At 34.3% G+C, this 14334-nt stretch overlaps 2 protein-coding genes across 2 annotated transcripts; both read left to right on the top strand.

Annotated features, from left to right (window-relative positions):
* The first annotated feature begins 380 nt into the window (after positions 1-380).
* LOC138879896 (uncharacterized) lies at positions 381-1352 on the top strand. The gene has a single exon (XM_070159540.1). The coding sequence runs from the start codon at positions 381-383 to the stop codon at positions 1350-1352; it is 972 nt and encodes a 323-aa protein (XP_070015641.1).
* Positions 1353-12899: 11547 nt separating this feature from the next.
* On the top strand, positions 12900-13457 carry LOC104212203 (uncharacterized). The gene has a single exon (XM_009761420.1). It carries the CDS (start codon positions 12900-12902, stop codon positions 13455-13457), a length of 558 nt encoding a protein of 185 aa, XP_009759722.1.
* The last annotated feature ends 877 nt before the right edge of the window (positions 13458-14334 follow it).

The raw sequence follows: 14334 nt of genomic DNA, 5'->3' as shown, positions 1-14334 counted from the left end.
AACACAAGGGGATGGTAATAAATCAGGAAAGAATGGGGGACCTAACCCCCACCTCCCTAATGGATAACATAGGATTTTGGAACACCAGGGGTCTAAACAGGACAGCCAAATAGAAGGAAATGGACCTCTTTCTGCAAAGACAACAAGTTGAACCGTTTGGGCTCTTGGAAACAAAGATTAAGAGAGCTAAGGCAAATTAACCTTCTCTTAATCTTTGTACAGGGTGGTCATATACTACAAACCACTATGAACATCAAACAGATAGGATATGGTTACTATGACAGCCACAAAGTTATACTATACAAGTGGGACTAGTTACAGAGCAGTTAATACACAGTGAGATCACTCATATCAGTACATGAAAGGTGTTTAATGTGACTATGGTATATGAATTCAATGATCAAGCATTAAGGACTCAACTGTGGAGGGACATAAGGAATATTACTAATCAAATGGTAGGGGCATGGGCAATCATGAGTGACTTCAACTCTATACTCAATGAAGAGGATAGAGTGGGAAGTAAGGTTAGTTGTTCTGTGATAAAAGACTTTAGGGAATGTGTTGAACAAAGTGGACTAAAGGAACTGAAATCATCTGGTTGCTTTTATACATGGAGCAATAAACAGGATAGACAAGATGGAGTTTTGAGCAGGATTGACAGGGTGTTCATCAATGTAGACTGGGTAAACAGGTTGCCAGCATCTGAAGTTTATTACATGCATGCAGGATTATATGATCATAGTCCAGCAGTTATCAGATGGGAAGGAACTAGCCCATCTAGGATGAGGATTTTAAAATACTACAACATATGGAACATGGATAAATCTTTCAAGGAAAGAGTTATGTTCAAAATAGTGGGAAAATTGAACAGACTTAAAAAGGTTCTTTTAAAGCTCAACAAAGAGAAGTTTGCAGAAGTGGAAAAACAGGAGGAGGAAAGCATGAAGAAACTTGTAGAGTGTCAAGAGAAGATTCAAAAGGATCCTAGGAATGAATTTTTAATCAAAGAGGAGAAAGACTTGACACATCAATGCATCTATTGGAAGAAAGAAAAAATAGAATACATGCAACAGAAGAGTAAAGAGCAATGGCTCAAGTATGGTGATATGGACATAAAATATTTTCGCTTTGTTATCAAAGCTAAGAGGGCAGCTAGTAGGATCTTTACAATTCAGAATATGCAAGGGGAAACAGTGCATTCAATAGAGGCAATAGCTGAAGCTTTCATCGAATTCTATACAAGCCTATTGGGAACTGATCAACAGTGCAGAGATCATGTGAAAAGTCATGTAGTCAAAGAGAGTCAAATAGTTTCAGAGGAACAAAGAGTTCAACTGGTTAGTGCATTTTAAAAGAACCATTATGGGACATAGAAGTGGCAAAGGCACCAGGCCCTGATGGCTATGTCAAACAATTTTTCAAAGATAGCTGGACCATTATAGGTGAGGATGTCACTGCAACTGTGCTGAAATTCTTTCAAGCTGGGAAAATGCTTAAAGCACTCAACAACACAGTTCGCACACTCATACCAAAATCCACCCATGCTGAAACAGTAGGAGACTACAGACCTATAACATATTATAATGTGGTATATAAAATTATCTCAAAGATGCTGTGTAATCGATTGAAGTAGGTGTTTCCAGATATTATATAACCAAATCGAAGTGCCTTTGTGGCTGGAAGAACAATAGTGCAGAATATTATGATTTTTCAAGACCTGGTCAGACGATAAAATAGGAAACAGACCACTAAAAGCTGCTTGATCAAGGTGGATTTGAAAATGGCATATGATTCTATTGAGTGGAAGTTTTTGGAGGAAATGTTACATGCATTAAACTTCCCTGGGATCTTCATACGATGGATCATGACATGTATGACTTCAACTAGTTACAACATCAACTTAAATGGAGGGTGCTATGGCAAAATACAGGGAAAGAGAGGATTGAATTTGCTTTCCATACAAAATGCAAAGGATTGAAGCTGACACATCTATGTTTTGCTGATGACATGATGTTGCTCTGTAGAGGAGTATCCTTCAGCAATGCTAATGTTGAGGGGACCGAAATCCTTCTCACAAGCATCAAGAATGACTGTCAATGCAAACAGATCAAATATATTCTGTGCTAACATGAATGGAAGGGAAATAGAAGACATATTTGAGATAACAAGATATAAAAGAGGCAAGCTACCATTCAAATATCTAGGGGTGCCTATATCTTCCAAGAAGCTAAGTGCAACGGACTGTGAAATGTTAATAGATAAGGTCTTGGTGAAGATAAAAGGTTAGGAATCTAGGAACTTATTATATGTAGGAAGAATCCAACTGGTGAATGCAGTGCTGGTACATTTACATTCCTACTAGGCTTCAATTTTCTTGCTACCAAAAAGGATCATGAAGGATATTGTAGCTATATATAGAAACAACTTATGGGATGGGAAAAGTGTCACTAACAACGTCCCATTGTTAGCATGGGACCTGGTTTGTCAAACTAAAAGAGAAGGAGGCTTAGGCATACAAGACTGCTTGGTGTGGAATAAGCAGCATTAACAAAATACGTGTGGAACATTGAGAAAAAGAGTGATTCATTATGGATTAAATGGGTAGACCATATCAAGGATTTGTGGCAATACAAACCACCACAGGATTGTGCATGATATCGGAAGAAAATATATGACATTAAAATAATCTTTGCTATAGGTTTTGAACAAAAAGGATGAAAGGGCTGGCAAATGCTTACATAGTGAAGGAAGGATACCAATGGAGAAGAGGAGCAATAGCTAAGTGGCCATATGCAAGATGGATATGGAATAGACTAAATGTTCCAAAACACTGCTTTATTGGTTGGTCGATTATGAGGCAGAGGATACTCACAAGAGACATACTACACATAATGGGAATAAGCCAGGAGAGAACATGTCTGCTATGTGAAACGCAGGATGAAACAATTCAGTATTTATACTTTGAATGTCAATTCTCAAAAACGTGCATAGAGGATCTTTGCTGGGAATAGAGCTGAAGCAAATAGACATGTAGAACATATGGAGGAAAATGGGAAGAAGAGTTAAAGGGAGAATTTACCGAGGGTTCGTGACTTCAGTCATCATAGCTGTAATGTATGGGATTTGGAGAGCAAGTAATGAAGCACTATGGAACTACATAGTTCCATGGCCAACAATGATTTGGAAGAACATAAAAGAGGATAGCAAATATAGGATGCAACTGATAAAATGTAACAGGAAGAATAGGAAAGAACTAGACTGGATTGGGCAATTGTATAGATAGGACATACAGCAAAGTCAGGTCAAAAGTTTAGGAGCAGCTTCTAACTGGGCAGGCCTACCTAGCGAGGATGCTCTGGGAGGAAGGTTAGCAAATTGTTATAGTGATTTTGTCATAGAGCTAGCTAGAGTTAGATTGTGAACTTGTAAACAACACTTGTAAGTATCTTTGTCTAGCGGGGATCAATAGAAATTTTTCTTTCACCTATCTACTTATATGATATTAACTATTAAGCAAATCTCTTCCCCTTATTCGTAATTGACTTAAAAGTACTTTTTGAAAAGCTTGGCCAAATACAAATTATTATTTAAAAGTGCTTTTCATATTGATTAACCAAACACAAACTGTTTTTCTCAAAAAGTACTGAAAAGTACATTTTTATTTTTTAATTTCAATCTAATAAATAAAAATCATAAAATTTAGAAGTATATTTACTACTAGGTTTAGAAGTATATTTCGCTATTCATAAATTTAATTCGTAAATACTTCAATAAGAACTTCACTGATAATTTATATTTTTAGCTAAAAAATTTGATTCAATAAAAGTGTTTCTATCATATTTTTCGAACAAATAATATTTATTATTAGGTTTAAAAATAATAGTTATTTATTTGCAATAAGATTCTAAGTGTTTGTTTGTTTTGTTTCTTTTTCGTTACAATCCAACAAACCTTTTTAGGAGTTATTTAAAAAATCACACAGACATCTTTTGAATCCATGGGATACTTAGAAATAAAATAAGAGTCACCATGAAAGTAGACATTCATTAAAACTATAATTAAAGTAAATGGCAGGTAAATACTTTGTACATATCACATTCGAGCCCTTATGCGAAATATTGATCTTCCTTTTATCTTTTAAATATAAATTTTATATTAGAAAAAATTATAAATTTAATCAGTTTCATAACATTTAGGCTTTTGAAGTCACTTAACATTTTGTCTATAAATCTTTTATTGTTTAAACTAAGTAAAAATTCCAAATATAATTTAATTGAGAAAAATATTAATTACGTAAATCCTTTTCTTATTGGAATTGTGTAAATTACAATAAAATGATCCTTGTTATTAAAGTAAGTGGCAGGTAAATCCTTTTCTTAAAGATTTTTATATGGAAGTTTCTTCCTTCATTGAGTTAAATAAATAAATTAACAATGATAAATTTTAGAAATTTATATTTTTTACTTTTACAAAGCAAAAACAAACAAACAAACACTTAGAATCCTTATTGCAACAACAACAACAACAACCCAGTATAATCCTACTTAATGGGGTCTGGGGAAGGTAGTATGTACACAGACCTTACCCCTACCCTGGGGTAGAGAGGCTGTTTCCAAATAGACCCTCGGCATCCTTCCCTCCAAGAACTTCCCCACCTTGCTCTTGGGGAGACTCGAACTCACAACCTCTTGGTTGGAAGTGGAGGTTGCTAAGAATATTTTTGCAAATACATAACTATTATTTTTAAACCTAATAATAAATATTATTTGTTCGAAAAATATGATAGAAATACTTTTATTGAATCAAATTTTCTAGCTAAAAATATAAATTATCAGTGAAGTTCTTACTGAAGTATTTATGAATTAAATTTTATGAATAGCGAAATATACTTCTAAACCTAGTAGTAAATATACTTCTAAACTTTTTGATTTTTATTTATTAGATTGAATTTAAAAAATAAAAAAAAGGTAGAATACCAAAAAATTATCGGAGAACTGTCTTTGCCGGTTAACTAAGACTTTTTGAGTAAAGTAGTGAAAGTTTATGACTTTTGTGTGAGAAAACAAAGTTATATGACTTTAGTGAAAAAATATCATAGTTATATGACCATTTGTAAAATTTACCCCTTGAAGTTCATGTGAACTAATTTATTCCTAAAAACAATTTGTTATTCAAATTTCAATAATTCAGTACACGATTCAACATCCAAAATTTATTTTAAATGAGCTCAAACTTGAAATATACGTTTCAAATATCATAAAGAATAAACCACAACCGTCAATTTTTCAAACTAACAATAAATGTAACACTTAATTTGTCACTTTCAGACTTTTCTCAAAAACCTTCAATGGTGATTTATACATTTCTCGCTCAATGCCTAGTTCAGTCATATATGAGCTACAATACATCGTTGCCACTACATAAAAAGTTTTGGTAATCCACTTAATTTAAACTAACTCTTCATATGTAAAATTTAAGACTCACTTCTTAAAGTTTTCAATAATAGCGATTTTAATGCAAAAAATCCTTAGTTGGTGAATGCATAATTTTTTTAAAAACTGTGCAAATAAACTGCCTAGCGGAAACTTTTCTGTGTGAAATGCATATAGGATAATAACTCCACCTGTTGAGACGTTATTACTATGAAACTTGGTCGCCTCGGACTGAGTTTAGGTAGAAACTAATTTAGCCCCAGCTCGTCCATAGATTTTGCGAGTTTTTTTTTTTCAAATTATTTTTGGCAAAACTTGTTTGTTTATCGGTTTTATCCATATTTTCATAGATTTTGAAAATAAAATTTCCAAAATACCAAAACTAGCTCTATACTTGTTTTTGGCCCAAAATATTATCTTTGAATTTCTTTAACAATTTCAAAATTTACCCCAAACTTTTGTATATTATAAAAAAAACGCACCATCTATTGTGTCCCAACTAATCCACAAGCTAGTTACTATCATTTTTTTGGACTGATGGATCTTAAAATATTATTGCTATTTGACAAATTGTAGTAGGTAGTGATTGTGTTGTTAGTAGTTAATATTAAAATATCAGTTTATGATTTTATGATAGTGTATTATGTAGTTCATTATAAAAATGATGATTTTGTATCAAACTTATCTCTGTTCAGGAATATGGTTTGTGATAATGATAATAAATGACATCGATGAAGGTTCTGCATATACAGGATTAGCAAGTTTATTTGTTCGGTATCGTTGGGTATTTTTGATAGTTTATAGAACTTATAAGTATAATTCACGTTTCATGTTTTTCAAAAAAAAAAAAAAAGAAAAGTGAAATTTGTTTGAAAAATGATGTCCAAACAGATTTTCATCTTCAAACCAAACTTCACCCAAATCAAGTTTTTTAAATTTTTTTTGGAAATTTATGATCAAACGCTAGCTGAGACTTCCGAAGTTAGTCCAAGTTTTCCTTTTAACAATATTTGGGCGTAAATCCTTCTTACCAAGTTCTTTACCCCTTTATCCTTTATTTATTTCACTGACCCGCTTAGTTGATACTATTACTCATTTTTTCTCGTTTTAGATGTTATAATTTAATCTTAAACAGTTGATCTAGTTAGATTTCAGATTGATTTCACAAGATTATAAAAATAGTAGTAGTAACTTAAGATAGAAAAACTGTCACATTTTTTTGATAGGTACATCATGAGCAATTCGATAGTAAAAAGTTAGCACATTTTATTACTCCATAGGTGCAACGTGCAAACTTTGTGAATAGCTTATTCTCAGTGGAAACTGTGACAGAAGTTTTCTTTCCTCTCACTTAATTTCTTTTTGGAGAAAGGCATAACTTTTTTTTATAGTAGCACGTACAAAGATTTTCCGTTGTGAAATGATATTACATCTATTAGTGGTTTATTTTTAAGGGTATGGTGTAACAATTGATAGCTAAGTTTGAAGGAATTATTGAAATATTGATTTGATTTTCAGTTTAAAATTGCTAAAAAGGACCTAGAACATAAGCAGCCTATATCAGATCAGGACCGTTTTGATTATTTTCTGTTGCATATATTAAGCATTTTTATAATTTAAATTTATTCTCTTTTAGGTGACTTTTGTCGGTGTACTAATATACTATCATGCCTAAACAAGATGAATTACACCTAACCTACGGGATTATGCCTTATTGACTGATTCCTATGGCTCTGAGTATGTGACATACCAAAATATCAATTCATTATCGTTAGGGGTGTACAAAGGAAACCCACAAATCGCACCAATCCCGATAATTCGAGTCAAACCGAGAAAAAAAATCCGACAATGGGTTTGTTTGATTTGGTTTGGTGTTGGAAAAAAAACCCAACCATAATTGGTTTCATTTGGTTTTAACTAAGGAGAGTCAATCCGAAATCAAACCAACCCGACATTACATATATAGATATATTTAATATATAAATATACTTATTGTGATATAATTTATAAATATTTCTTAAAAGATTTCATAATTTTATTTTTTGAGGTATTATTTCAAGGTTGGGGTAAGGTCTGCATACACACTACCCTCCACAGACCCCACTAGTGGGATTACACTGAGTTGTTGTTGTTGTTGTAGTATTTCAAGGTTGGACTTAGAACTTTTGAATGTTCCAATAAGCTTTATACCCATTAACATTAGTAAATTAAATAGTGCTAACAAAAGCCCAAACCAAAATAAAATCAATACTAATGCTAACAAAAGACATTTAATTCAATACTACGAACGGAAATGTATTGAATATCTATTTTTTATTTTGCAATAATTTAGATAAAAATGCATAACCTATTTTTATTTTTTCTTTAGCGTTTAGTCATGTATTTAATACTCCATTATTAGTCTACTTATTTTAGCATGACTTAATTAGTACTCTTAGACCATGTTTATTTTTATGATAGCTTTTTAATTAGCAATATTTATATTACATAATTTTATTGTCTTTATTGTTGAATATTTTAGGATAATGCCATGACACATCTCATATTTTGTATTATTTTCTTGGAAAATACTTTATATAGTTGTATCTTACTAGGACTAAAGAAATATTTTGAGCATAATTTATATGTTTTGTTATACGAAAATTTTACCGGAAAAAAACCCCGAATAACCCGAGAAAATTCGAGAAAACCCGAGAGTGAAAAACCCGAGTTTTATTGGTTTGGTTTGGTCTTTAGATTTAATAATCCGACACAATTGAGTTGGTTTGATAATTGTAAAATCCGAACCAACCCGACCTATGTACACACTTAGAGAACCTATCACATACCCCATTTCTTATGGGCTTTGTAAGAAATTTTAAATGAGTTTATCAACTAACTCAACACATAGCTTTACACATTTGAAGGAGAAGACCTTTTGTTTTTTTGGTACCATTGAAATAAAGTGCAAGAAGGTACGTGATTTAGAATTCCTCAAAGCATTGGTAGCAATATGTACAATATTTGGGCGAAGAGAATATTCCTAAAATCTTGCAACAATAAAAACCTGAACTTTTGGAGACTTATTCTGAGTTTTGAGAAGGTCACGACCACGAATTAAAACAAAAGAAAATGCGTAGAAACAATTTTAATACTCCGTGCCCACTTAAACACTCTCATAGTATATAAATTTGAACAGAGGGAGTTTTTTTTATCGTTTTCATTTCTATTGATCCCAAGGTGGCCAAGGCTCGTGGAACCTATCTTCCACATTCTAGAAAAATCCTTCTACATATTCGTCAAACGTCAAACTATATGGTCTGCAGGGTTTTTGGAGATGCAGCCAATTCATCGAAATAGATACTGCGTAAGAAGTAAGGCACGTATTTGGATGCATGAAATGGTTTTGATCAGAAGAGAAAAATAATGCATGCATGTCCAAGTTACGTACCTGAATGTTGTGTTACTTCATGTCTTGCTAAAAGAAATACAATACAAGAGCAGAGGCCTTCTTCATATCTACTGCAAAAGGTAGGAAAAGTTTATACGCTGCAGAAAAGGGGAAAAAAGAATTCTACAAAAGCAAAGAAGTGATAAAGATTATATTTATTAGCATAACTTAAAAAAAGTAAGGGACAAATCTAACTACACCCTGCTAGATGCTGTTGTGTATATATATTGCATAAAGAAAGCATCATACGTACCCTAAATCGTGTTGACTTTAACTCTTGGATTCGTTTCTAAACAAGATTATTAGAAGATATATTTTTTGGGGTGGAGTTCCTTACAGTTTGAAATATACGGAAGAAGGAAAGAACTCTCGAGACTCAGATGGTTGTTGGAGTTCCTTATATTTTTCTAGTGCATTGGCTTGGGTTCATTATTTATAGAAAGTGTTTCATAAATGGAAGTCAAATGCCTACTTTGGACCGTAGAAAAAATTGCTTTAAAAGATTCCACAAATAGCTTCCAAGATATCATATAAATCTGAATGTGAGATATATAGCATGTAAAGAAATTATGTCTTTAGTCTTTGCATAGTTCAAAAAAAGAAAAAAAAGAAAAGAATTACTGATGTCTTTAATTACATGACTGGATGTGTTGCGAAACCAAAATATATAAAGTTAGTGGCCATTGGGCGGGCGGCTACAGTAAACAACTATATATTTCTAACGTTGCACGCTGAATTGCTTGTTCTTTATTATGGCTTACGCTTCGCTACCACTCGAACACTCACACCACTCACTGTGGAGATATATAGACTCCCAGGTATTTATCGCTCTCTTACCGTCGGATAATCATAAGTACTCACATATTTTTACTGCTTGCAGATTGATGCTATGTGAGCTGCATATGCCAGACGTCCAGCACACATTCAGAGAGGGAATGAAGTAGTGGATGCTCTGGCTCGTTTTGGAAAGGACATGCATATAACCCATCCTCATGGTGTTATATTTTTTGACAATCCCACCTTTTATTTTATCGCACTTACTTTCGGACTCAATGGGACTGCAACTGCACGTTCAGTTCCCTCCTTGTAATGTTCTCTTTTACGCTTTCAATAAAATAACACATGCCTGGTTTTAGCAAAAAAAATAAAAATAAATAAAACTAAGTGGTTTCGTAATAGTTACACGCTTACACAAGGTATATTAATTTAGTAGTACTATTTGATAGATTATATTTAGTTTCACTGGAAAAGTCTACAGACGTTGAACTAGTTTCTCCAGAATCTTAATTCTCCTTTTCCCAATATGATAATCCAAATAAAGAAGTAAGCCACATCACGTTACTGTTGAGAAAATCAACAATGTTATTAGCATGCTGAATTAGAAAACAAAAAGGGATTTTTACGCAAACAACCGATCGAATTGACTGTTTATTTTTTATAGCCGGTATGCATAGTTTATACACTAATTATACACAATTATTTTTATCTACTAACTATTTTAAGTTTAACAGTTGCATGAACGGCTATTTGAATTAATTTTGCAAAAAAATAAAATAACATACTCTCCTGGCCAAACTAGTGACTTCAATATAAAAACCGATTGGTAAAGCAAAAAGGTCAAATCCCCACAACAATGGAGAAGCATTAAGAGAAAAGGAAGTGATTGTCACCCTTTAAAGTTGAATCATTAAGTCAAAACTCTCGTGGCAGTCTTCGAATTATGGAAGAGTCATTATCAAAGGATACCTTCAAACAAAGAAACTTTTGTTGATTTTGGCTAACATTATTTACTAATTATCTTACTAATTCAAATGCACAAAACACGACTATCGTTAAGCCACGTTCTAAATTCGGTGACCTAAAAAGTTGTGTTTCGATTTCTTTTTTGCTCTTATATGGAAAGAACCTTTTTATCAAAAGATTGAAAGAAGTCTCCCACACCAAAATAAAGTAAATGGAGCATACAGTATTTTGGCTTGCTAAGCTCTAATATTTCTACGACTTTAGTCTTCAACTCCTATTATTAGTGTTTGGAACTAAATTTATTAATATGTAATTATGTATATTTTGATGAATAAAACATGCCATTGACTTGTAAAAGGAGGAATAATTGCTGCACCTTTAACCTTAATTTCTGCATCCCTCAACAATTTGTCTAAAGAAAGCATAACATTGGGAAAATTCTAATCTTCATGTTGATTGGTTTTTCCTTTTGGTGGCATGAAGTTGTAGCTCATTGGTTGCTGAAACAGACGATGGGTGGGTCAAGAAACATCTGGAATAGTCAAAGTTACTTTCCTAGTTATTGCATAGACCTCCATTTTCATGTTAACATATGCCTTTTCAATTATCTTATCTTAAATTTATTCTTGCAGTTGTGTTTATAAAGGAAAACCTGTCAGGGTTAAGTATTTTACTTCATGTTTATGTATTATGGCCAGTAACGATTTAATTGCTATATCAAATTGATGTTTATTTTCTATTAATTTTTAATCACATCTTAGAATTAATGAAGCCTCGTAATATAGTGTCAGGATACACACACCAAAGACACACATACACACACAAAAAAAATAAATACAAAACCATACAATATCAAGGTTAATACCAATCAGTGTGATGAACAGTCTGCGCTTTAAGTTTGCTAAAAGGAGATTTACTTGATAAGAAGACTTCACTATATATATGTATAGGGTAAAATATGTTATGACACGTAGTTATCTAAAGGAAAAATACATGGAACCATGATAGGGATGGTCGAAGATCGAATATAGCTATTCCGCTTGTCGCCGGAAGGGATGAGGCTCATAAAGATATATTAAATGCTTTGCACCCGGTAGCATTTAATAAAGAATATTTTGCAGCATTAAAGACGATATCTCGTTACAGAAAATTTGGCATTTGTGTTTACCGTTATATCTTTATCAATGACCCTCATAATTGACATTATAGGGGGGCACGATCCTGGGACCTCCTTCCCTAGACACAAGTATAAATAGTGAGCCCAATTATCATTGTAAAGGACACGAGTTTCTGGCTAACCTACACTACATTCTATACAAAACTTAATATAATTTTACCTTCTTACTTTTGATTTCATCATTGCTGTGTCCAGAAATCTTGTTCCCGGAATTGTCATTTCTGCCATTTCATCTATATTCTGAGACTAAGTATTGTACAATTCTCCAATTATTTTATTAGTTCAGGATTAAATTAGTTCACTTATTTAGAAACCATGTATAAATTCAACTGTACAGTTTTACGGATAAACAGTTTGGCACCAACCGTGGGGCCTAGACAGTCGTGTAATTAAATTGATCCTTGTCTTTTTTAATAACGTGCTTTGATTATTTTGTCTTAGAAAAGAAAAACTATAAGAAATGGCAGATAACATTGTTAACAACATGCACAACCCTGAGATTCGAGGAGATCAACCTCACTTTGAAGATTCAATTAGTGATACTCGTAATGAGGAGAATGACACCACACCGGTACATATACAGGCAGTATCCTCGACAAGTTCGGGAGGCAACTCCCGTTGATGCTGATGAGGAACATGTCGTCGACGCGGTAAGGGTCTTAAAAGAGCAACATGTGATCATCCTAGGCCATCTCACGCGGCAGGATAATGTTATGACAGAGTTGAAGAAAGCATTATCGGGTGCTTCTAATAATGTAAACAGACGAGATCCAACTCATCCCGATGTCCCCACAAATAAAACAACGCAGAGGGTTGACAACAACACTCCCAGGGGTGAACTTGGCTCCGACAGAGCTGGGAGGAGCAGATCCGGTCTCAATAATGAGAACGATCCTTTCAAGAGCGAACTTTTATGGTTTATAAGGGAAGTAAACGCCCGCATGGACCAAATCCCGGGTGCGCCACCAGTAATGAAGGGCCCGGATTCAAAAAGTATACTCAATTGACGTACAAGCCGAGTGCAGCACTAGAGTTAATCACGAAATGGTTCAAAATGGCTGAAGGGCCAAAATATGACGGAACTTCAGATCCTTAGGAGCATATTACCACTTACATGATGGCAGTAAAAGAAAATGATTTAACACCTCTCGAAATTGAATTTGTGTTACTAAAGAAATTCGGAGAAACTCTTATGAGAGGAGCTCTGATGTGGTATTCATTATTACCCGAGCATTCCATAGATTCCTTTGAGATACTCGCGGATTCTTTCATCAAGGCCTATGCCGAGGCCGAAAAAGTTCAAGCCCGAAAGGCTGATATATTCAGGATTGCGCTGGGAGAGTCTGAGTTGCTACGAGAATTTGTTACCCGTTTCCAGAACAAAAGAATGTTGCTCCCGGCTGTCCTGGATGAATGGGCGGCTGAAACATTCACTAAGGGACTGAATTCGAGAAGTTCAAATGCTTCCCGGAATTTGAACGAAAGCTTGTTTGAGTTTCAGGCAATGACTTGGGTAGATGTATACAACCGGTACAAGTCAACGATAAGAATCGAAGATGGTCAAGTTGGCTTTCCATCGTCGGCCAAAGGAGGGGAAAATAATAAGGAAAAATCAAAAGATGACTATGACGAGGATAGATGGACTTCGAGGGGTCGATTTTTGCCATACGAATGAATCGAAGGCTGTGGTAGGGCCCCCCAAACATCAGAAGAGTTTGCCATTGACAGAAGGTCCGATCGTGGGTGGAACAATAGGTCGTTACAGGATAAAGAAACATCAGGGTCTCGAGATTCTTCTTATCACAAGTTATTGGAATACAACTTCAACGCCAGTACGGTGGGATTGGTGTTAGCCATGAGAAACATCAGAGGCACGGTTCCTAAGACCAATGAGATCCAATTCCAGTCAGAGGGATCCTAACCTATGGTGTGAATACCATGGGACAAATGGCCACCGGAAAGGGGACTGCCGACACCTCCGGGAAGAAGTGGCAACACTGTTGAAGAATGGTCACCTTAGAGAATTCTTAACTAACCGAGCTAAGAACAATTATGGTCGTAATAGAGACAACGCGGAACCCTCAAAAGCATGAGAAGAACCCCTACGCCAAATGATCAATATGATCTTTGGGGGGAATACGATTAATAGGGTCTCCTTTTCGACACCAAAGACGACGAAAGTTTCAATAACTCATAGTAAAAGACTCCGCAAAAATGATATCACTTTCACGGAGGAGGATGCAGACAAATTGTTGTTACCGCACAATGATACACTAGTAATTTCTTTAAATGTGTTAGACTTTAAAATTAAACGTGTTTTGGTGGATCTAGGAAGTTCGGCTAATATCATACAATGGAGAGTATTGGAGCACGTTAAACTCACCAGAACCATTATTCCGACCATAAAGCTCCTCGTGGGTTTCAACCTCACAGGCGTAACTACCCGGGGGGAGATTTTGCTGCTCATGAACGCTGAAAGAGTAAAGAAAACAACTGTCTTCGAAGTAGTAGATGCTGACATGGGATACAATATCATCTTAGAAAGGCCATGG

Source organism: Nicotiana sylvestris, chromosome 10, assembly GCF_000393655.2.
Source record: "Nicotiana sylvestris chromosome 10, ASM39365v2, whole genome shotgun sequence".
NCBI lineage: Eukaryota > Viridiplantae > Streptophyta > Magnoliopsida > Solanales > Solanaceae > Nicotiana > Nicotiana sylvestris.
Note: the sequence above shows the minus strand (reverse complement) of the source record. Positions and strands in the feature narration are given on the sequence as shown.